At 36.6% G+C, this 25,341-nt stretch overlaps 1 protein-coding gene across 1 annotated transcript in view; it reads left to right on the top strand.

Annotated features, from left to right (window-relative positions):
- The window catches only part of PTPRD (protein tyrosine phosphatase, receptor type, D), a 284,005-nt gene that overhangs the window by 231,766 nt on the left and 26,898 nt on the right, over positions 1-25,341 (top strand). Inside the window, exons 28-30 of the mRNA XM_009885407.1 lie at positions 4,262-4,437; positions 18,568-18,687; positions 19,348-19,502. Coding sequence (XP_009883709.1) covers positions 4,262-4,437; positions 18,568-18,687; positions 19,348-19,502 — 451 coding nt within the window. The remainder of the gene's footprint in view (positions 1-4,261; positions 4,438-18,567; positions 18,688-19,347; positions 19,503-25,341) is intronic.

Genomic DNA, 25,341 nt, shown 5'->3' with positions numbered 1-25,341 from the left:
TCTGATTCTTCCCCCATTGTGCTTGATTCCTGTCTGGCAGAGTAAGGCGATTGCAGACTCTGGTCATTCATCACATAGTTGAAAAGGCTACTAGAAAATAGTTATGGTAGAATAACGATCTGGAAGCTTAATCTTTAGATGACTTTTTGTGCAGAAACTGTGTCTCTGTCTCCATGAAACTTGTGAAAGTCAGGTTATACTGCATGGATTACCCTAAATTTACACTTCAGATAGGCCGTCTTAAATCTGCAGTAAACCCCCCTGATGCCAATAGACTTAGTTAAGGTTCATATCAGTATTACTGATGGCAGAATTTGGTTGCTTTGTCCCCTTCTTGACCCAGGTGTTTACAGAATAACTGACCTCTCTCAACTATTAAACCCAAATATAAGTAATGATGGCAATTGCTGCTGTGCTTGTGGGTATGTTGCCTTCAAGCTATGACAGCTAACAAAGGTACGCAGGATTTTGTTTTACTGCAGTCAAACTAGTTGTCATTTGATTGGTTTTGCACTATTAGACTTGACAGAGAATTGTTCAACTTTCTCAGCTCAGAATGAGGTTATGGCCAGAGAAGTCATGGCAGAAAGTGACATTTTAATATTTAGATTTATTTGCCTTTGATAATTGTTTCTGCTTGGTCAGTGTAAATATTAACAGATATTCAGGCTTTGTATATGTTATTTTTAAACTGCACACACCTCATTAGGCCTCTTATGATAAGGCACCTTCCCTAGAGGGCTTTAAGTTTAGGCGTTGTGGGGACACAGCTGATGAAGCAAAAACTGGTGTGGCAAAGTGTGAGATAGAAAGTGAGAGTAGGGAAGTGGTATTACAGACTACAAAAGGATTTTGGAACAAGATGTGAAACTGAGGTCATGCATGAAAACAGTGATGAAAAGAGGCTCTGTGAGAAATGGGTATGATACTTGAAGGGACTATGAGAATGGATGGAGAACAAAGAAAACCCCTAATGGGTATTGCGAGTGAGAGAGTCAATGGAGCTGAGTATGGTGAATCGTATTGTTCTCGTGATCTTAGTAGAGATATAACCCGATAGAGTACTGTATTTTACTAGAGATAAACCCTCGATGAAAATCTCCTCACAGTGCAAGATGTTGGAGCAGCACCTAGTTATTCCCAAAACTGCATTAGTTAAGTTACTAACAGTTGCTCAAGTCGTATGGTAAATGGACTTTCCTGTCCATGTCCCAGCCACATCCTTTTCATGCTCCGTGAGGCTGAGTTGCCTTATAAAAGGATTTTTTCCAGCTAAAGGACATACAGGATATTTTGTGTCCTCTTGATTAAAGCCAAGTGGAGAAATAGAGTGGAAATTTCCACTTTAACCTAGCTGGGAAAAAATCCTCTTTGCAGTTACCAGTAATTGTTAATCTTAATTCTTTCTTACTTGCATCTGTGATCAAGGGAGGTATAATCTGGAAGCTTTTCTTCATTCTAACCTGAAGAATTAGAATTTAATTAATTTAGAAGTTATTTATTTTTAATATGTTTTATCAATAAATTTAATGTGAGTTAGTAAAGTATTTATGATTTTAGACATTCAGGTACTAGGGTTGGCTGCTAAGATTTGTAAAGATCATTCTTTGGTGCACAGTTTGCAATACTTCTCCTGCTTAATTTTCACGCTGAGTTTGTGCAATATCAGCTCCAGAGGACAGCTTTCCCAGAAGATCATTTAACCACTATAAAAATTGTTGTTTTTCTTTTTCATTTTTTCCTCAGGCTTTTATTTATAACATATGCTTCAAAGTATGATACCAGGCATCATAATATAATTCTAATTTATGCAGAAAACATTTCTTACCAGCTTTCTCAGTTCCTTTGGTAATAATACCCAGTTGGTGTAGATTTCTCCTGTTGGCTTCATTTTTCTTTCTCATCTGTTTTGTGCAAAAATGTTTTATTATCTTGATAAAGGGGGAAAATACAGCATTGTGCCTAGCAGTTGTATTTTCTAAGTCATTAATTCCAATATCCACAATAAGAACTGTCATGTAAAAAAGTTTCAAGTCTACAAGAGTGAAGCTTTTGAACTCCAATTTCGGCCTTTCATGTAGGGAATATGCAGGTTTTAAAGGTTTTTTATTTTGTTTTATTTTTCTCCCAGAAGAGACTTTCAATCAGTTCTAATCATAGTCAACCAGTCTTCTTGTGTCCATCCATGCGTCTTGCCTGAGGACTGCCATTTGTTGCCTCTCTTGTGCCCCTGAAGTTATAAACTCTTTCCTTCCCTGAATATTTTGTCAGATTTTTCCTTTTAATTGTACAGAAAGTCAAATTAAATTAAAATTTGTGTTTAAATATAATTTGAATATATGAAACAAGAAAATCTCTTAAGCTTTCTGGGGCATAAAGACAAAATTTTATGCCAGACTACAGCTGCAGTAACCTATAATCTCAATCATTTCAAGATTATATTGGGTCTTAATTAGTGACACAGTTAATCAGTGGGTTTGTTCATTACTAAGCAAGTAGTAGAATGAAACACTAAGCTTACCCACCATGAGTGGAGAAACTCTTCAGATTGTAGCTAAAAACAAACAAACAAACAAAAATACTAAAGTGGTACCTCTACTTTCCATTCAAATTATTTTGGAAGATAATTTCAGATGTATGACACTGGGTTGACAAGCAAGACAGGAATGTGCATCCCCAGTAATTGCTGGTTTGGGATCACCAGCAGGAGATAATATGTCAGGATAGATTTGGACGTTCAATTTCTGACAGAAAGCTTGAGAAACATTTCTTTAAAGATATTTGATAATTTATTGTGTTTCATAGCCAAAGAAATTCAACCCTGTTGCTTTGTGGAGTGAAAATATCACAGCTTTAGAATAAGCCAGGGAGCTTGTACCACCTTGACTTGTCTTTTGAAACAGTGCGTGCAACCTGCACTGTATGCTGGGGTTGTAGACTTGGGCATAGCAGATTGGCTGTGTAAGCATAAATCATTTATTTCTGCTCAAAGAAGTAACTTCCGTTAATCACTTTAACAAACCTTTTGTGTCATTTTATTATTATGCACATAATACTCAGTATTTCAGCTAACTCTTCTGGGGAACACTTCCATGTTCAACACCGCAGTAATGTGGGGAATATTGCTTTGCCACCCACCAGCACTGAGATCTCACATTCTTCCTCCAGTCATCAGTTAAAAAACCAGCAGAGACATAGAAACTGATGCCTGCCATGCTTTGTCTTCCAACATGCACATAGTCAGAGTTAAAAGCTGGACACTGCACTGCTGAACACAGGAGGGATGGGACTGAGACCTGTATGTCCATATTCACCCCTTTCTGTGAGCATGGCTGCCTTATTAGTCCAGACTAGCCCAGGCATTATCTTCACTGCAGCCAATACTCCTCTTCAGCCTCGGCAGGCAGCGTGTTATGGTCCAGCTCTCAGTACAGACATGGCACTGCATACCCTCAGTTAAACAGATTCCAGTTAGGAGCTGGCTCTCTTCCATGTGGCTCAAAGCATGAGCATGCATCTGGTAGACACACCCTAAGTCCCTCTGTAAGTCTTGTCCAAAATACCTGAGCCTTGAGCAATTGACAGTGTAGGTCCAATGTGCCCACTGGTCTTGGATTCCCCCGTCTTTTCATGCATTTAATTTTTATTCTGACCTGCAGAGGCCTTTATTTCCTGCACACACCATATAGTAGATTCCACTGTTTCTTAAACCTGATTTACATAATGTGTTTTGTTAAAATAAAGCTCATAATTAGCTTTCCATTTAATGGGAAAAATGAATGTATCAGGAATATTAATAGTCTGACAACATTAACCCTTTTTCTATATTTAGAATAAATGCAATGAGCTCAACGAGAGTGTTAAGTGGAGTTTACTCAGGGCATCTGATGGAGAGGCTTCCGTGTCTGGCCCACACAGAGGCTGCCGTGCTGGTGGGCGACTGCAGGCGGTGTCAGACCAACTTTTAAATGCTGCTGTTTCCTCTACCGGGTCCCTCCATCTGCTACAGATTTTCAGGCTTCTTTTGTACTTCCTTATCAGACTGAGTCCTTTGTTTCAAAAGAATGGTTATTCCCAGAGAGGCCATCATACCCATCGGCTCCACAAATGGCATACACTCAGTTGCAAGTACCTGTGTACTGCTGGGTGTGCAGCAAGCTAAGATTCACTGATCCAGCTGTGTCACACAATTTTTTTCACGCTTGTGCAATAGGACAGCACAGAAATGCTGCCACTTGTTTTCACGCTTCTCTCTTTGCAGGCATACCAGGCAGTGACTATATCAATGCTAACTACATAGATGGATACAGAAAGCAGAATGCTTATATAGCAACACAAGGAGCATTGCCAGAAACCTTTGGTGACTTCTGGAGAATGATGTGGGAGCAACGGGGTGCAACAGTCGTCATGATGACAAAACTAGAGGAGAGGTCCAGGGTAAGGACAACATATACAATGTTAATAATATCGTACCAGAGTAATCACTTACATAAGATTTTTGCTTCTTTCCCATATGTTTGTCTGCCTCCAGTATATGCACAAGAACTGATATTTTTTTAGGTTGCCACCAGTTGAAAGTGTCCATACTATGAAAATCACTTATAAAGGAAATGCTAATTCCACTGTGAAATTACCAAGTCATGCCACTTATTTTTTAGGTTTTTTATACTCTGAAAAACTTGAAATCTCTTGATCTACAGTGATTTCTATTTTTTTCTGTTTCGATCGTACTGGATATGTTATATATTAGGAGGTGATTGAAAATGTTACTTCCTCTGTAGTATCAGGCATACAATTGTATCATCCTGTTATAAAGAAGTTACTATATGTCAACAGCATTCAATTTTCAGTTTTATGTGTTATAGTTTAAATATCAGTTAAGATCAGTAAGGATTTGGATTTGCTTAAGAAACATAGGAATTGTTTTGTTAGCACATGCTGCATGCTAGAAAAACTCCAAAACAGCATATGCAGTATTAGAATACAAATTGTCTGTGATATTTCAAATTCCATTCTATAGGGCAAAGTAAAACTAGGAAAATGAAGGACTAAAACATAAGGATATTATTCTAATAATGGAAGTGTTATAATAAAAGATGTGTTGTATGTGAAGGGAAATCAAAAGTAACAATGCTTTTTTATTATATAAAAAGGAAAGTGATGAAAAGAGTGGTAACAGTCCACTGTGTGTTGCATGAAGATTTACTAGCAGGTTCGTATTTGACGGCATTCATTGATTCTAACGGTGGATGGTTTGGAAGGGGAGGGGAGTGAAAAGAGAAAAAAATAAAAGAAGAAGAGAAAGATGGTGAGAAAAGGAAAAGGGAAAAACCCTTCTCACTGGCCATCCAGAAAGAAAAGCGAGTGTCCAGTCCTCAGCACCCTCTCCACTAGAGCAGGCGGTTCCCCCATCATACTTTTCCACACTATAACTCTGTATTTTATGTCCAGGCATACTCAAACTCCTCCTGGGTTATTCCTGCTTATAGTGCTCTTGTCATTGCTGGGAGCATGCGTTGACTGGGAAGGTGCTATGTGGCTGGTTCATTGCTCACCTTTCTGCAAATGCATTGATGAGTCCTGTAGTGTAAACCAGAAGCTACAACCAAATGTAGAAATCGGGAAAGGGAAGAAAGAAGGGGTGATTCTAACATCAGTGACAATTGCTTTCCTTGGGAACCTGCCATAACAACAGGGTTCACAAGTATCGGGGTTCGCAAGTATACGTCCAGGAGATGGGTAACAAACAAGAGTGTCATGGGAAGAATACTGCCACAGGTGTTCTGGTGTAGGCTGTCCTGGCAGCTTGTATGAAAGGGTAGGGAGCTGCAAGTGGGGGCAGGCTGCAGGATTGCAGGTGGAAGACCCTTAGAAATGCAAAAAGCTAAGGTACCTAAAGTGCTGTGCAACATATGTTAAAAAATGCCATAAATACAGAGGATCAAGAATGGTTCAGAAAAAGAGACTAGGGAGGAGGAGAGGAGATTTATTATCCAGAAAAGCTTTTAAATCAGTTAAAAGTATCTTATGGAGGTAACTGGATAATAAGTGATATTTCAGTAAGTCATGGATGAGTTCCATTTCAAAATGAAAATGTTTTTGCGTGTGTAAGCTTGGAACAGGGGGGAATGCACCATAAAGCCTAATGCTATACTATGTTGGCATTAATGTTTTTTTTCAAATGCTTGGATGCATATAATTGCAATGATTACATAACTTGTTGAACCTCTTGGCAGCAGTCGTTCCTTTCTGGAGACTTAGTGAAGTACATAGATGTTTTTATTCTTTTACCATTTCATCAGTTTTTAAAAATAGAGTTGTTTCTTTGCAGTTTGAGCATTGTAGAGCATTCTAATTATAGAATCACATTCTGCATGCAAATTCAACCTACATTAACACCACTGCCTGTATATACCTGATGGCAATTAGTACATAGCAGAGGGTAATCTTATCAGAAATTTTCATTTTATCTTGAGTCTACAGGCCTTGTCTAGTCTAGACACTGACAGTTGTTTGGAATTAAGCAAATGAAATTTTGCCCATTTCTTCACTAATTACTTCTTATATAATAAAGTTGCTGCTAAATAGCATCAGTGCTAAGAAACAATCTGATCCTAATACGCAGCCCATTGCAGAAGGTGTGCTTAAATACTTGAGAGTTTATCTTAATACTGCAGGCCACAGACAGCCATAGTCTAGAAAGATGTTTTGATGTAACTAAATGAAATTCTACTCATTCTCGCCAATAATTGCTTAGCAGAGTTTCAAGCTAACTCCAGCCTTTGCTGACTGCACCCTAAAAAACCACTGATCAGAATAGTAATCACCTCCAGAAGTGATTAGCATTCAGCAGCAATGCATTCCCTGAGTGTAATGAGAGACCAGACAATCTAGTCAATGGATTGTCTGTGCATTCAATGCTTATGTTTGCGTATTTTTTTGTGCATAATCTATCTCATTCTCTGTTCATAGGTCAAGTGAGTTTTATGCACTCAATGCAGACCATTGGGGATCAGCTACTCAGTACTTAATTCCACTCCAATCTTAGAGTCTGCAGCTCTGTGAATATGGCATGCCAGTTACCTCTTCTAATACAGTAGCTACATGTAATGTAATTAATGGTATTGATGGTGAGGCAGTAGTGAGAATCCCTGTGTTGGAAAAGAATACAATGACAACATTTCATTGTTATCTTTACTCATGCTATCATTTTTATATAGCATATCCTTATAGCAGGAGACCAAGGGAAATTTCAAACATTAAATACAAACACTGTTACATACCATTAGAGATTAAGATCTTTGCTAATTTTGTCTCTCTTTCTCCTTTGATTCCTTTTTGATTGCTTTTGTGTCTTGGCAGCCTGATGATTATTCCTGCTGCAAGGCAAGATCATTTCTCTCTGGAACTTCTTCTACTTTCTGTCTCCATGTCGTCATTTCTGTTTAGCTTGCTTTTTTCATTTTGTAGTCCTGCAGCTTGTTATCAGCCTTTTTAACCTGGCCTGCATAGATAAAGATGGGGATTTTAATTGCATCTGCAAAAAACAAAGTTGGTTCATTAGCATGTGTTAGATGTCTGAGTAACTTCAGCTTTGAGAATGTACATATTTTACAGCTGAGTACATCAAATGAAGATGTTACAGTGAATTCATTATTCATTTGTTTGCCTAAAAGGAAGCTGCAGGAAAAGAGAAGCTCTTTCACTTATAACCTTTCACACTTTGTTGGTTTTGTATGAAATGTCATCACCTGAATATCACTTGACCTAAACCAGACTAGAGAGAGAAAGTCAGCTCCATCATTCAGCTACCATGCACATAATTTATATCAAAAAGGATTATACACACTGGCGGTGCATGGAACAGTGTTGGTAGCATATTTGTCACATACATGAGTTTAATCTAAATGAAATAAAAGAATGATATTGAAAACTGCAAAGTAGAGATTAAAAAAAAAAAAAGTTGTGTGTTACACTAAGGAAAGCTTTAAAGCACATAAGGCATTAATGTGTGATACCAGTCTTCCCCATTTCTCTGTCTTCCTCTCTGCCTCCAGCAGCACAGATTTTCCTTTTATTTTTTTTTTTACATCCTCTGAATTAATCGAATGTTCTGAGAGCTCATGTGCTGTAGTGTATGTGAATGATCAGATGAAGACAGAGAATCTCACTTTGTAGCAAAAGATAATATTGCCTCAAACAGGAAACATTTAGTCCTGCCTTCTGCTTCAGGGTGGGGGACTGTTGTGGATCTGAATTCAATCCTTTCCTTCTTTGCTGTGTAACTCCTTCTTTTGAATACACTTACTATGTTGTTTTGGTAATAGAAAATACTTTCCTCCCTCCGTAGCCTCATTGGCAATATTTTCTATGTTGGGAGTATAGCGCCTAGGATTAAACTCTTCTGTCAAAAAACATCATTTAGGTCAAAGCTAAATGGCAGTATAATGACCCTAGCAATTATTCAAATGTGAGCCAGATTCTGAATTTCTATACTGATGATGAAGGCTTTACTATCAGCTTCATTCAAATTTCCTAATGACTAAGTGAATACATGAGGAAACTACATTTGTAGCATTCTGTTAGCCTGATCCAGATGCTCATTTGACTGTCAGGAAGTGGATATCATCATCAGTATTACAAGCCAAGAATATATAAAAATATAAGCATAGAATAATCATCTTGGTTTGTCAAAGTTTAACATCTTGAATCCTGAGTTTTCACTGGGAAGGGGGAGGTAGAAACAAACCCAGTCAAAAAGTCTTGTATCCTGTCTCAGATTTCTTTCACCAATATCGAAATAGGTGGAACTATTTGCATGGCTCCTCTATCAGTTCCATAGGAATACCTAAGGATAGTTAAAAATCCCTGGACTTAGCTTCTCTCAACTGGTCACTTATAACGGGGATTCAGGAGAGCTGGCACTGTCCTGAAAAAGTGGTGGACTTTTCCTGAGATTGCTGCAATACTAAATATATACTTCTGTTGTTCCAAGTGTCATGCAACAGCTCCAAATCTCCCCAAATCAGAACATTCCATCTGAGTCTTTCAACTAATTTCAACTAATTTTTTATAGATTTGTAGACTATTCTGTGTGTTAGAAAAATAGAGATTGGGTGACAGTAGAAATACCAAGCGGATGAAGATGTGTGTCTTGAAGGTAGAATTTGAGTAAAATAATTTTTGCAGTTTTGTTTAGTTTGGTACGTTTGAGTTTGGTTTCTTTTTGTTTTTTTGGTTGGTGGTTTTTGTTTTTTTTTTTTTTTTCTAAGGATTGGGACATATTTAATTAAATCAGGAAAGGTTTTTTTCAGATTCAAGTAGTACAAAAAACCAAAAACATTTGAATAAGCACAGTGGAAGGTACAATTGTACCTTGGGACTCTAGTAAGAATAGCTCTGAAACAAACCTGGCCACCAAAAGATTTCTAAGTCTTGCTATAGGCACATAAAACATAAAGGCAGTTCTGGGAAGGACCTTAAATTCTTCTGCTCCAAATGCACAAATTGCTAATATTTTTAATGAATCTTCATTTGTTGATGGCAGGGTAGGCACTGATGTCTAATGTAGCTGACCTCATAGCTAAAACAAAGAAAGGTACATGCACAACAGAAAGTAATAAGCAAAGAAAACTAAGAACATTGTTTTCTTGTCTTTATGAAATGCATGAAGAGCTTTCAGGCAAATACAGGCTGTGCAGCAGAATTTTATGTGATTGTGATTACTGTAGTTTTACATTTGTTGTACAGGGCTTCAGCAGCAAATTTCAGATCTTTCCTCCTAAGTATGTTTTGACAGGTACAACTGGAGGTATTACCTGTCAAAACACTGGATCGAAACTAAGGGACAATAAGGTGTTTTCACTAATATGAGTAGAAAACTCATCAATACATGCACTTAACAATTCATTACAAATTATATCAGTATACTCCCAAATGCACCTGTATTCTACAGTAGACAAAATGTAATAGATTTGTGCATAAAAGCTGCACTGATGCTTTGTATTGGGCAGCACAGGTATGTAATTATTTTTTTAAAAATTGTGAAATATGTATTTAAACATATGAAAATATAAATAAAAATTTTAGCTACGTTTTGCTGCAGCTAGAAAAATATGCATGTCTTTATCTGGTATAAGGTAAGTTAATCTCTCCCAGCAGACATGTTAGCAGATAAGATGTGTTGCCGGTGGCATTCTTTCATACTGAATTATATTGTTTTAGTAAAGAAGAATTAAATATGCATTTTTGTCATTGTTCATTCCCTAATTTTAATGGCAAACTAATAACTTCTGTATCAATAATGTACTATCAGAATTTTATTTCACTTTGTTAGTGCTCTCAGCGTGCTAAGATATGAGTCAGAAGAAGAATGAATGAGAGAGCTGGCAAAAAAAAGAAAAGAAAAATCCAAAATCAAGTAGACCATGTGTTCACCAGATTTACAAAAATAAAAATAAAAATGTGTAGGATTGTACTGTGTTTTTTTCCACTGTAACAGAATGTAATGGCCACAGTCCAAGAATTCCTACACCATTGTACGAGCTGGAGTCACCAGTTACCAAGTCAGAATTGTAAAACTCAACCATATGTCTATTCGTTATGGAGTGATTCTCAGAGGTGCAAGGGCAAGGATGTGCCCAGCTCTCACTGAAATGCAGTCAGTCATAGGTGCTAAGTTCATGTAAGAATCTAATGCTAGATGTATGTAGATGGCACTCACCAATAAAGCTTGAACTTTCTGTTTCTAAGTATATCACAGGTGGAAGTGCTGTGCCAAGGTGGCTCAGCTAAAACTCAAACTATTATGTCACCCAGCAAAATAGCTGTGGAAATGCCATGCTATAATTTTCTGTGAAAAGAAATGCTGTAACTCCACTACATAGGTTGAAAGTAGTTTTGGCATGCCATGGCTGGTTATTTCAGCTTATACACATTTGGAGTTGAGGACATACAGAATGAATACCCCATGTAAAATGATGCTGGTAAATTACAGAGAATCTAGAAGAGAACAGTAATGATCATAGGTTGGAGAAATGATGTATGGGGAAAGTCAGAAAGAATTGGATTTGTTTTATGTATAAGAGAGTGAAAGAAAACAATATTCTTCCAACATGTGAAAGGCTGTTAAAAATTTCGTGGCAGTCAACTGTTTTCCCTGCCTGTGAGGCTCTAGGAGGAAGAAACACACTTTGCAGCAAAGGTGATTTATGTTAAACTGTTAAAGAACTTCCAAAATAAACATTATGAATAGAGCAAGCTCTGCAGTCCCTTCCACTGTAAGCTTCCAAGAACTGGTTACACCAGAGTCTTACCTGAAATGACATGTCAATACCTGGTACTGCACAGGTATTTTTCAAGGCAACTATCCACTTTGTTTGCGTTATGATTCTGTGTCCATAAATGAAGTGGTTTCTCTTAGCTGTTAGGATAAACTGATAGTTTTCTCAAATTACCGTTTCCCTGAGGCAAGTGGTTTAGTCAAAACTGCATTGTAATTCTGTAATTCTGCTTTATTTGCTTAGTTAATTTGCTTTGTGCTTCAGGTAAGATATATGTTACTACCTCGTATAATTTTTCTATTAATACAGATAGAGAGACTATGCCTCGTGTAGAGTATAGCCATTGACATTTTGACTTGGAAGTTTTCCTCACAAAATTAAAAAATTGGCATATTTGTTTTCAAAATGCAATGATTAGTTCATGCTTGGTTTAGCACTGCAGCCTATTACTTCAGTGCAGGAAGTTCTTTGGGAGAGAGGGACAACAGGGAGAATCTGTCTCTCTTCTCTGCAGGGAGAACAGGTTGCCCAGAGAAGGTGGCTGATGCCTCATCACTGGGAACGTTCAAGGTCAGGCTGGACAGGGATCTGAGCAACTTGATCTAGTTGAAGATGTCCCTTTAAAGGTCCCTTCCAACCCAAACTCAACTCTTTTCTCTTCTCTTCTCTTCTCTTCTCTTCTCTTCTCTTCTCTTCTCTTCTCTTCTCTTCTCTCTTCTCTTCTCTTCTCTTCTCTCTTCTCTTCTCTTCTCTTCTCTTCTCTTCTCTTCTCTTCTCTTCTCTTCTCTTCTCTTCTCTTCTCTCCTCCCCTCCCCATCCATGTCTTAAACTAGCAATAGAAAGCTGACCATGACTCAAAGTTCCATTCAAAAATCAAAATCCAAACTGAAACCTCTTAAGATCCCCAGAATATTCTCTGATGTACCATTTCTCATTTTCATGCTGTTTCATCCATTCACTTCCAGCTTTTAGGTGAACCAAAACCATATGAACAATAGAATTTTGTTGCTCTGATGTTTTTAACTTTTGATTATTTTATTTGACTGATTTCTAACATAATATTCCTATCAGCTAAAAGCAATAGCTCTCCTGTATGGAGAATAGAAAATCTTCATTAGAGCACTTGAATAGTAAGCTGAATTGTTCAATATGTTCTTCATACTATAATATAATGTCTCATTCAGTGAAAGGATTATTCAGGCTGCACACAGTGATCAGCCTTGAGTACCAGAAGAGGATGAAGCAAAAAGTAGTCAGCCCATTCACTTTTCCCCTCGGTTCCATCTATATAAACCTTTTCAAGACCTTTTTGGAAAATCTTGCTGTACTTAACTGTTTGACAGACATCCTTCAAAATGAATTCACTAAGACCTTGCCATCCCTCCTGTTAGGAAGAGTTCAAAAAGGGCATCTCACATTGATGCCAGCAATATAATTTTGAACTGTTCTTGGCTTGTATAGATAAAGATGAAAGATGAGATAAGGAACACTTTTCAAATATGCCGAAGATTCCTTTTAGTATCTATTTCCTTTTGTTTTAATAACCGTACCAAACTCTGTTGTAAGGATCAGAATGGAAACAGTTTGGGGGTTATCTTTTTAATTATGAATTATGTTTCAGTATTAACAGTTAGCCTACTAATCATATCTCAGAAATTTCAAAAAGTTAGGGTGTAATGAGGGTTGATTTGCGGACAAACTAAAGTTTGTTACGAATTGATTATCCTAAAGTTCATTTATGTTTGTTTATGTCTCCAAATCCTGTTTGGAACTTTTTTTCCAAGGCTACTGTAGTTAAGACCTTAGAGAGAATTATATTGCACTGCAGAAGTGCTTATTTTCTCCCTGTCTATGGCACGGGGGTTGGAACTCAATAATCTTCAAGGTCCTTTCCAACCTAAACCATTCTATGATTCTATGATTCCTAGTTTTTAAACTCAGAGTACTTGGTTCAGATGAATTTCAACAATGATAGAATCAAAGAATAGTATAAGATGAGGGGTAATGGCTTGAAACTGGAAGAGGGTAGATTTAGATAAAATATCAGAAAGAAACTTTTCACTCTGAGGATGGTGAGACACTGGCCCGGGTTGCCCAGGGAAGCTGTGGATGCCCCATCCCTGGAGGTGTTCAAGGCCAGGTTGGATGGGGCTTTGAGCAACCTGGTCTAGTGGGAGGTGTCCCTGTCCATGGCAGGGGGGTTGGAACTAGGTGATCTTTAAGGTCCCTTCCAACTTAAACCATTCTATGATTCTGTGAAAGAATCATTTAAGGTCATCAAGTCCAACCTGTTAACCTAACACTACCAAGTCCACCGCTAAACCATGTCTCTAAGCTCCCCACCTGCATGTCTTTTAAATACCTTCAGGGATGGTGACTCATCCACTTCCCTGGGCAGCCTGTTCCAGTGCTTGACAACTCTTTCAGTGCAGAAATATTTGTTAATATCCAAACTAAACCTCCCATTTCACAACTTGAGGTCATTTCCTATAACTTGTCACCTGAGCAAAGAGACCAATACCCACCTCCCTACACCTTCTTTTGGGGTAGTTGTATCATTTAAGGTAGTTATAGAAAGCGATAAGGTCTCCCCTCAGCCTCCTTTTCTCCAGACTAAGCATCAACATCTTTGCCTTTATTTACTCACAGGTACATGTCTACTGTAAATAATTGTTAGAGACCAGTGCATACAATTGTTCTTATTTCTGTAGTAAAAAATAGATTCCAAGAACCAAAATTTCCAGAAGGGATTGTTTTAGGAATATATTTGGTGAGACTTAGAAGGATCTGCCTACCTGGGACTGGGTGCTCAGGTCTTTCAGAATTTAGGATCCTATTAAATTCAGTGCCTCTCTGAAAGTAAAATCTAAAACTTTATACTGTTCTATCCTCAGTGTTATTTCTGAACTGTTTATATTTTTAATCTGTCATTTAGAGTTAGACTGTGACACTTGACCGAGTCTTGTTCAAATAAGGCCTAAAAAATACTTTTCTGTACTCTTATTTCATCTCAATCTTTGCACTACTTTGCACTATCTTTGTCTCATGTACCAGTCTAGCGTCAGTGCCTAACTCAAATCAGCCTAATCCTAATCTTTAGCTGGCAAGGTATTGTTGTAAAAAAGAAAATGGCTTCAGAGTAACAACTGCTTGGAGATAGAACATTAGCTGAAATGTCTGAGGCATTAAGCTAGCCTGGTAGGGTTTGAGGCAGTTCCCATTGCGAACAACCGGCACTACTTTTTTATTGCTTAATTATTATTATCATTCAACAGCATTGTATAGAGACTTTATTTTTAAAGGAAGATCATCTGAAAATGCTGTTAGAAAGGTTTGTCTGCAAAAGACTATTATTATTAAGAAAACCAGAGCAAGAAGTTTGTTACATCCTGCTGTTATTTCCTATTCCAGATTCAGCACAATTCATATGCTGTTCTTACTGCAAGGAATGCACTATATGAATCTGCCTATTACCAGTTTGCTGTCTCTCTCCTGATCTGCATTTTGTCCTTATAATCTCAGATGACCTGTAACAGCTGCCTCGTGTTAAGAATCACCTGAAGGGGCTTTTCAGCCTCAGTGATGGAACTTTGTACTGGAAAATTATTTCTCTACCCTTGAATGTCAGGAATCTTTGTATTCATATGTTCATATGGAAATACACTTCCTTCAGCTCTGTTGATGCATGGCAGTGCCTTCTCTAGTGTCTGTGATTTGTTGAAGTGTGAATATCCATGAATATTCTTAGGACCTCTGTAGCTATTTAAACCCCTCAAGTCTGAAATGGTCTCAAGCTTCTCATTTTTAATGGAAAAGAAAGAATTTACATTTTCTTTCAGTTTTGCTTTCAGTGAATGCTCATAATTCCATGAAAAGCAAGGATTCACATGGTCTGAGTAGAAGAAATGTAGAGAAAGAAAACGTGTGTATGTTTGAGGGGCAGGTTAAGAGAATGTGCCTGTCATTAGTTATGTCTTCTAGCTATGTCTACTACTATGGCACTTAAAAGATTTCATAATATATTTAGTAGTCTTTTGAGGGTTGCTCTGATCTCAGATGTAGTGCTTTTGGCAGTGTGCAACCTGTGATCATGAGATAGTGAAAGTAGTAGTAAAAGGTATGCTTGTCATTACTTGTAATTGAATTTCTCTTTAAAAAACACTAGAAAATTATGGGTGAAAACTGTTTTCTGTAAGCACGTACAGTTAGTGGCACAGAAAACCTCTCATTGAGTGCAAGTGAATATATTCTGCAGAAGAAGGGATCAACCCTTGTAACTGGGAGCTGGGTGGGTAAGAGGAAGGTGGGGACTATGAAATTCACGAAAGGTATATTATGAACTAACTCTGAAAATAAATAAACCCTGTAATTCTATTACTGAAAGAGGACACGTTATCATCACCATACCTTGCAACATTAAAGTTGTCTGTTTTCCAAACAATGTACGCAACTGAGGAAGAAATTGCCCTTACTACAGAGAAATTAAACGCAGACTAAAAAGCTAAAGCAAAAGCACATTTGGCAAATCATTTCAAAATTGACTTGTTGACATTTAGTGTTAAATTTTGGATGACTCAAGGGGTTTGAGAATTTTTTTCTGAAAAAACATTAATGTGTGGTATCTGAAAAATAAACTTACTGTAAGTGCTGAAGGCTGGGATCTTAACATGGAATAAAACATTTAATAAGAACTCTGTCTGAGAAAATAGTGTCTTACCAATTAAGTTACATTATTTGATTCTCTGCTGCTGGTGAACTCCAGTAGAAAACTGTTCTGATCTCTCACAAAGATAAATTGGACTCTAAATTGTTAGGAGTATTGGGAATGTAAGGTTTATGATCACAGAGCAAGAGCGTAGGAGGCAGGTGAGGGCACATCTCTGAAAGGAGACCTCTTGTTCTGAGAAAAACCAAGAGGAAAAAGGAATAAAAGATGTAGTTCCATCAACTTACACTTAATGCACTCTTCCAGAAGGTCAAATCCACATCAGTCCAAAATCAGGTTTTCTTTCTAAAAATGTAATACTTATTTTTGTCAGTATAATAATATATACACTGGTCTACAAATTGTATTTCTTTTTGAACAGTTAGTGTCTGGTGCTTCCAACATCAGTACTCAGCATCAACTAGCTCTCAGAGAACCTACTATGTTCTGAATTTCTGTTTAATTTTTGTGTTGAATATTTATTTCTTTCTGTTACTTTTGGAAATTGTTTTTATGAAGTCTTTCTAGTGAGAAAGACGGTTAGTTTTTCAGGCGTGCTTTCTGGAAGCTGGCACTGCTCCTATGAGCGTACAATTTAGGTGTGGGAACTGTAGACTAAAGAGGAGAACTACATGTTTAGGCATGCAAAGGCAGAGCCAGGCATTTATTTCTTGTATTCATTTTATTAAAAGTACATAAAGTATTCTACCATTTTTATTCTTTTTGGTTTTTTTTAAATAATTCAAACCAAACTGGTTTAGTCAGACGTTTATACTAAACCTGTAGTTGCTAACGTTACAAACGACAGCTATTATGTATCAACATTTTCCATGAAAAACTGTATGTCATTCTATGGGAATAAATAACTAATCAATAATAAACCACAACTTGTTTGTCTAAAATACAGCTAACCAATATAGACACAAGTTACACTATGTCTATATTAATGACAAAGTGAAACGAGATTTACTATAATTACATTGAAATAACTCAATTGAAAATATACCTTTCTGTCTGATTTGCAGATCACAGTGGCTTTTTGTAATGTTAGGAATCTTGCAAATAAATCACCAATATTCATGAAGTTCGTGCAATACTTAATTTTTCAGTATTTCAGTAAATGGCACAAGGAAGTAATTACATAATTCTTCTTAATAATAGAATATTATACACTATTAATCCCATTTTTAAGACTGTAGGATGTGATTTTGTTAGTTACTTTGTTCCAATTCCTTACCTATAAATGAAACTATCAATTCCTGTAAAAAATTGTTGCAGTTTTTTTTTACTCTAATGAATGTTCATCACCTGCTTCAGTGGTTAGAGGTTTTTTTTCCTTTTTATCTAGATTACTTGTTCTCAGACTGTGGTTTGTGAATTGTTTGTGATCTGTGACCTGTGAGACTCAAAATAAAATGATCTTCAAGCAAAAGCTATTCGGGACTGGGTAGTTTGAGAGAGTACTTAGTCTTTTTCAATAAGTACTGTGCAGAGTGAGAAACCTGGAGAACACATGAGTTTCAAAGATGCATATCTTAATTTTCCATTTTGGGGGAATCACAATTTTGCTCTTGGATTACCTTGATAATTCACATTTTTATCAGAAATACTGTGCAATGTTCTGCTTTTGTGGGTTTTTACACTTTATTCTCACTGAATTTGGTATGGGTCTGGCTTAGGGTGATTAATGAAGGCATTTATTAAACAAATGCAATGTATTATTACTGGACTCAGAATACACTTCTGTACTGTATGCAAGGCTAACTGAGAAGAATCTGTTGTTATAGAACAGAGACCATCTCAGTTTCACTTATCAGTCCCTGAAAGCAAAATATTTTCAACTATTTAACCCCCATACTATGTTGTACCATGTTTTCTGGGGTTTTTTTTAGGGGTTCAGCATTTATTTTTTCACAATACCTTTCATCGTAAATACCGTTTTAACTGAAACAAACTACTGAGCCTCAGCAATAATGGTAAACATACAGTTTTCTTATGCATCATCTTATACAGAATTATTTCAGCTCGTTACTATTCTAAACTATGGTGTTTTGTAAAGGAGATGTCTCTGAATAAAATGTCCTGTGTCTTTTAAAATTTGGTAGTGAACTCTATCAAACCACCTGTGAACATAGTTTTGTTATATAGTTTGTAACACTGATCTGAGAAAAAACTTGTGTATGCAGTTAATAATTGTTGGTGCTCTTTCATTTGTCTGTGTACTAAAACTATTTCTCAAAAAAATCACGTATTTACTGAGCTATTGAGTTGCTGAAGGTATAGGTCATATTTTTAGCTACTATAAATAGTTTTTTCTTTAGTGTATCTATACTTATTAGTATTTCTTAACCATCTGCCCCACTGAATTTACAAATAACCATTACAGGAGAAGATATTGTAAGAACTACTACCAGAAGAACAATTCTTTTGGATAATAAAATAAATTTCTTGTGTTGGATGCTTAGCAGTTGTTGAAAATTCTAACACCACGTACTTTAAAAATCTACAGTGACATATAGTAAGATATATAGCAAATAACAGTTTTAAATGTGTTAAATAATTACATATTTTTCACTACAGGTGAAGTGTGATCAGTACTGGCCAAGTAGAGGCACAGAAACTTATGGACTAATCCAAGTGACCCTTTTAGACACTGTTGAATTGGCAACATACTGTGTCCGTACATTTGCACTTTACAAGGTATATATACTTACAATATACTTTAAATGTAGGCAAGTTTTATCTTTACCTTTTCAATTTCGTTTTCCTTTTCCTTGACCTTTTCATTTTCCTTCTATCTTTCCTTCCCTTTCATCTTCCCTTCTCTTTTCCTTCTCCTCTCTTCCCCTCCCCTTCCCTTCTTCTTTTCCATTTCCTTCCTTCCGATCATTCTCTCCCTGCTGCTGCCCTGCCCTCCTTCTTTCTTCTGCTTCCTGCCTTCACTGCCTTTCTCCCTTATTTCCTCATTCCCTTTCTTCCCTTTCCGTCCTTTGACTTTGCTCCCTCGTTTCCTCCTGGCAGCACTGAACAATGAGACTTCTTCTACAAAGTGTGTTTTTCTTACAGCATGGACTTTTGTAAGTTAATACAGGGCTATCACTTGAAAAACCATTTAATGAAATACTAGATAAAGCTCTGGCACTTGTTGTGATGCATTACTGTGCAGTATAGTTAAAGCTCTTACGTTGTTTCAATCCTGCAACTTAGAATATAAGTCACATTTCCCTCCACATTTCTCTGTGGCCCCAAATGTGATTTAAATACACTTCACTAGTATGCATGCTTCTCCAGTTGTTTCACTGAAAAGTGCCAATATCACATCAAGCAACAGTTTTGTCATGAATTTTTTTACTTTCATAGAATGGTTCAAGTGAGAAAAGAGAAGTGAGGCAATTTCAGTTCACTGCCTGGCCCGACCATGGTGTTCCAGAACACCCAACACCATTCTTAGCTTTCCTGCGACGAGTCAAGACCTGTAACCCACCTGATGCTGGACCTATGGTTGTACATTGCAGGTAGGACCAGGATTTCTTTCAAAGCATCTTACATGAGGATTACTATTTTCTGTTGTTTTGCAGATGAAAACATTATCTTCTTTCAGAGACACTTCTGAGTCTGTCAAATAAAAAGATGGTTGCATTGCAAATTGTGGACCTGAGTATGGCACTGCCAACTTGGATGGGCCAGAACTATTTTCTTTGGTCTGTGCAAGAGAAATTATTTTTAGAATATCTAAAGGTCTACAGGGAAAATGTCTGCAGGGAGAATACAAATATATCTATGGCATTCAGAAGGTGGCATGAAGAAGAAAGAGGATAGTGTTAATTTAAGAACCTGAATATTGAAGAATGTTTTTTAAGCAATGAAAGAGCTTTTGGAATTACTACTTATATTGTGTTTGAAATTAAAGCAGATGAAAATTAAGAAAGATAAATGGCAACTTTTATTGAAAAGAGTTAGAAACCTTAATCTGTATTCAAGGTTAAACCCTCAGTGCAGGACTATGATGAGCAGAAACTGCAGAGGATGCAACCTGGGGAACAGGTTGAGCTCAGTTCCAGGCAAATTAGTGCTCCATGCTATTTGCAAGGTGTTAAACCTCTCTAGGCTTTATAAAGTTTTAATAAGGAATTAATAAATTCCTAAGAGAAAAACATCAGCTCCTCTTAAAGGTCTGGGAGTAAGGAAAATGAAGAGGAAGAGATGGGAATTCTTTGGAAGTCTTTGACAAGAGCAGATGTTTTAGAAAGCCTTAAAATCAAACTGGTAAGAATATCATCAGAACATATGTGCCAGTTCCGAATGAAGCTGTAAGATGGTTCCCCCTCATTCCAGGGCTACATTGTTGTAGCTTACATAGCTTACTGTGCTGCCTCTTTCAAAACGAATTTCTAAGATCACTGATTTTTGTGAAGTTCATTTTACTCACTACAAGAAGGATATTGAGGTGTTGGAGCGTCTCTGCAGAAGGGCTACAAAGCTGGTGAGGGGTCTGGAGGACAAGTCTTATGAGGAACGACTGAGGGAACTGGGGTTGTTTATCCTGGAGAAGAGGTTGAGGGGAGAGTTTATTGCTCTCTACAACTACCTGAAAGGACGTTGTAGAGAGGTGGGGGCTGACCTCTTCTCCCTGGTGACAAGTGATAGGACGAGAGGAGATGCGTTCAAGTTATGTCAGGGGAGGTTTAGATTGGGTATTAGGAAAAAATTTTTCACTGAAAGGGTTATTAAACATTGGACTAGGCTGCCCAGGGAGGTGGTGGATTCACCATTCCTAGAGGTGTTTAAAAAAAGGGTAGAAGTGGTACTTGAGAGCATGGTTTAGAAGTGGCTTTGTCAGGGTAGGTTAATGGTTGGACTTGATGATCTTAAATATCCCTTCCAACGTCAGCAGTTCTATGATTCTATTTTGTGATAACTTCAGTTAGCAAGGCTGAGAGCTACTCCTCTCTACACTGAAGCTAGAAATGCTTCCCCCTCTAGTTCTGGCTTGTAACATATTGGTAAGCCAGCCATGGAAGCTGGTTATTTGAACATTTTAAAAGTGATTGATTAAAATAGGCTCTTGTATATGAGACAGGAAGATAAAGTCAACGGGAAAACAAAATAAGCAAGACTTCAATGTTGAAAGGCACAGGCTGTTTAGAAAAGGTCAGAGAATGTGGAAGACAGGTATTTAAAACACCTGAGTTAGGAATGTGGAATGAATATAAATAATAATACAAATCTGTTCATACAGTTTGCTGAGTATTTCTTAAATGGAGCCAAATCTTTTTGTACAGGATCTTAAAGCATTTTTTAAATTGCCTAGAGTTACAGATTGCCTCAGCTATGATTTCATCAGCTTGATCCATATAGACCATACCTCCAAAGGTGCTCAGCAGTGAAGATGTTATGCTCTAAATCAAAACCAAAATTAGTGGAAGAAATGAATCCTCCCTCTCTGGGAAGGCTGTTAAGTTAGTATAATTACCTAAATTCTCTCAATGCAGAAATAGACGAATTAAATTAATTGTTAAGAACCATACAGCAAGTCTTTGGAAAAGATGAAATAACATACAAAGCTAATTATCACTCAGTGGTATTGATGAACTGGAAGGTCATTATTTTCTCTTTGTCATTGATTATGCATGCAAATTTCAGAGAAAACGGTGGTCAGGTTAGGTAGTATAATTTGATGCTTGTTGAGAGACTTTTTTTCCCAATTTCCTATTAATTTATTTATCTATACTCTACAATATGCATATCCTGGTAGTAAATTTATTAAAGCTCTTTGCCTTACGTATAGCTGCTTGAGACATTAAGATTTTAGGCTTTTCATACAACCTATCCTCCACAAAGTACACCTCCACATATTCTTTTAACAAACCTTTTAAATCACACTCCCAATAATTTTTCTATGAGGATAAGAACTAATGAAACCAGATTTCTTGTGTATTTACAAATTTATGTCTCTATATTTAAAAATTTTACATGGCTGGGCATGTGTTCTGGACAGTCCAAAGTTTATTAAAGTTCCTAACTCATCAGTGCTACTGTGCTCACCATCTAGCTGATAGACTAACAAGAATAAATCACTGAAGTCTTTCTTACAGTAGTAAGGTTAATGTGGGTGTCTCTTTTCAGGCATATTGTAGAACATTATATTTTGAGATTTATATTACCTTATCATTTTGAATTTAACATTATTAAATTGTTAAAAAAAATCAGAAAAGAAATTATGCCAGAGCATCAGCACAATTTTATTAGTGTGAAAGATACGTCTTTCATTCAGCAACATGAAAAACTTTCACATTTATTTTAAAATAAAGTACTGGTCATGCCTAAATGTTTCATTTCAAGCTCACAAAAAAATTTCATTTTATGTTGAAACAGAAAAAAGCAAGCACGTTTTGAATGTTACCTATTTTTTCTTAGAATCTGCTTTTAGATTTTTCTTTTCTCTCTTTTCTGTTGTTCGATTTGTAAATTTCTCCATTCTGCTCATTCCGTTGCTTCTTATCCTCAGTCATTTCAGTTTCTTTCAATTTTTTTTTCTCTCCAGTGTCTGGACTGCTCTTTATTCCATGGATTCCTCTAATCATATTCTACTTCTGTCCTTCAATTCTACTGTTTTCCCCAACTCATTTCTCTGTTTTTTACCATATTGCTGAACCATTTCAATATGAAATATGTTCATACATGTCTTAGTATTTTCTGTGAAGAAAGATTGTTGTTTGAATAGTAGCAACCTCCTGACAATCTTTGTCATGCATCACCTTTCCCTGCCTTCTAGTAGTCACCCTTTTCCACTGAGATATTTTATCAGTTCTTGACAACATTCTTGCTTTTCATTGCTTCTTTTGCTGGCCCCTAGTCTGTCTCTGCAGTCTTTTAAAAAAGTCCTCTTTTCCTTGTTCTGTATCTTATCTTTCACTGTCTCCCATTTTGTGTTCAAGATTCCCTAAGTCCCTTTTCATTAAAGCTTATATACTACAATCATTCAGATTTTAAAAGTATTTCAAACTTTTTCCACTAGAGCAAAACAATGTAACACAAGGCCATATCGTGTATCCTTTGCCTACGACAGACAGTGCTTTTCCAAATATCCCACTGAAGAAGTGATCCGAGTTTATTCCCCAGTAGGAACATGGAATACATAGTGGGGAGTGTAAGACATCTCAGACAGCACTGTTGCGTTCTTTTATGTTTCTGCCAGAACCTAACAAACTGTCAGAGCTCAGGACATTGTAATAATGACATGTTATAGAAGTATAAATACAAGGGGGTTTACCTTTCAAAATAGGTTTGGTAAAAAGGAAGGGTAGGTATGAAGAAGCTATAGAAGCATTTTTTTGCAAAGTTTTTAACCCATAAAAAACTGAAAATAAAAGCTAGCAGGCAACTAAGTATATGTACTAGCTATTTATCTATAATATTTCTGTGAATTTAGCTCAGTTTCTTGCTGCTTAAAAGCTCAGCTCCTTTTCACTTTTTATTCAAGTCAACACCCAGTAAAAGCAACAGGAGCCTGCCTGCGTGAGGAATAAATAAAAGAGCCAGCTATCTGCATTTTGATCCTTGGAGAGTAGCCCCTTATTTATTCTGTATTTATAAGTACGTATTGTAAGTGAAATGTTTAGCCTAAGCTTTTTTCCTTACTACATTCTCCACATCTGCCTTAATATTAACCAACATTTGTCTTTCAGTCCACTTCATTTTAAGAGATTAAGAGGTTTTTCCAGTTTGCTTGGTGGTTTTGGGATATGGCTATATATCCTATAGAGAATCAAGGTAGTTGGAGATTTGGTTCACAAGTGTCACCCCAGACCAGTTTGTATCAAAGCTTCAGTAGTCCATCAGCTAGTTTAATATCCTGTTCCTAGGAAATGTTTGTTGAGTGTCTGAAGAATTTATTTAATAACTTACAGGGTGCTTAGTGGGAAAAAGTCTGAGGCAAAAACAAGTGACAGCTGAAGAACCTACCCTATAAACATTTCAATGCATTCTTTCACATAATAGTGACCAGAAAAAAAATTGCGTAGTCTTAACTGGTGAAATTAACTGTGAATATAAGGCTTACCATTAAAAATTGCTAGACTTTATAAGACATGTTCTGATAAATACATGTCAAACAAATGCAAGTGGAAGCCTTCATAAAAAATTTTGTGTGATGAAAGCAAATAAAAATACAGAATTATGTGATCAGAATTGACGATAATGTTAGTAATTATTTGTTACCAATGTCCATGTAACAAACATCTTTGCATGTCATTTACACATCTAGTTTTGATAATTAACACTTTGGTTGCCTGTGCAGTATGAATTTGAATCTAATACAGAAATCAAAAACATGGAGAAATGTCACATGTACATTCTACCAGTCAGAGCTCTTACTTGTGTAGAAAAGTTGGCAGATTTTTAAGCTGAAAAGATAATTAGAGTACAATTAAAGCTATACTATTTTTAAGGAGAAAACATAGATCATGGCTGAAAAGATTATAAAGCACCAGAAGTAATTCAAGGCCTAATCTAAATGCAGATTTTTTTTTTATTTATGTAATCAGATATTCTGGTAGGACTACCTGTGTGAAAAAGGTTTAGGGTTAATAATATAAATGCATAATATAATTGCACTCTTTTCCCGGGAAAAAATCTATACCTTTCTGTCTGTATCCACCAGGAAAGATAGTTTAGCAAAGTCGAAATCAAGGCAAAGCTAAATTTAGAAATATATTTATTTTAAACTGCCTTGTTCCTTGATCCTTACTTGAGTTGCATTCTCCCAAAGACAGCAGTATCATTATTTTTGGTGTGAGATTTGGTAGAGGAAAGCAGCTAAATCAAAGATAAAGCTAGAAGAAAAAAAAAAAAAAAAACCACAAAAGAAATTTAGTGGTCCCATCCCATACTTTTAATAATGTGTGTTCAAATCTTAACTTGGCTTATTTAGAATAATTTATCTGAAGATTTTTCTATGGTGGTTGAAATACTTGATTCAGGTAGATGCTTTTTCATTTACAGAATATTATATTTTAAGACGGTATCCTTTCGGTCCCTTTGCACAGAAGTTGAGCGATATCACAATCCAACTGGTGTCTCTGCATGAGTTGCCCTAATTTGCAGAGCTGATCTAGAAAAAAGGGTTTCTTTAATGAAAAAATGCAGGCTTAAACCCTAGGATTCTGCATTGGTGAGGCTGTAATGTGTGGTCTAATGATAGTGTGGAAAGCACACGTTTTGTTTGAAGTTGGATTAGTTCAGGCAAACAGGTGCTAATCAGATCACAATAAAATAGCGCCGAAGGGTGTTTAGAGCTTTATGCCACTATGTTTTCAAAACATCACAGAAACTTTAGTAGTTGGTTCAGTAACA

Source organism: Charadrius vociferus, unplaced genomic scaffold (genome assembly GCF_000708025.1).
Source record: "Charadrius vociferus isolate BGI_N301 unplaced genomic scaffold, ASM70802v2 scaffold635, whole genome shotgun sequence".
NCBI lineage: Eukaryota > Metazoa > Chordata > Aves > Charadriiformes > Charadriidae > Charadrius > Charadrius vociferus.
Note: the sequence above shows the minus strand (reverse complement) of the source record. Positions and strands in the feature narration are given on the sequence as shown.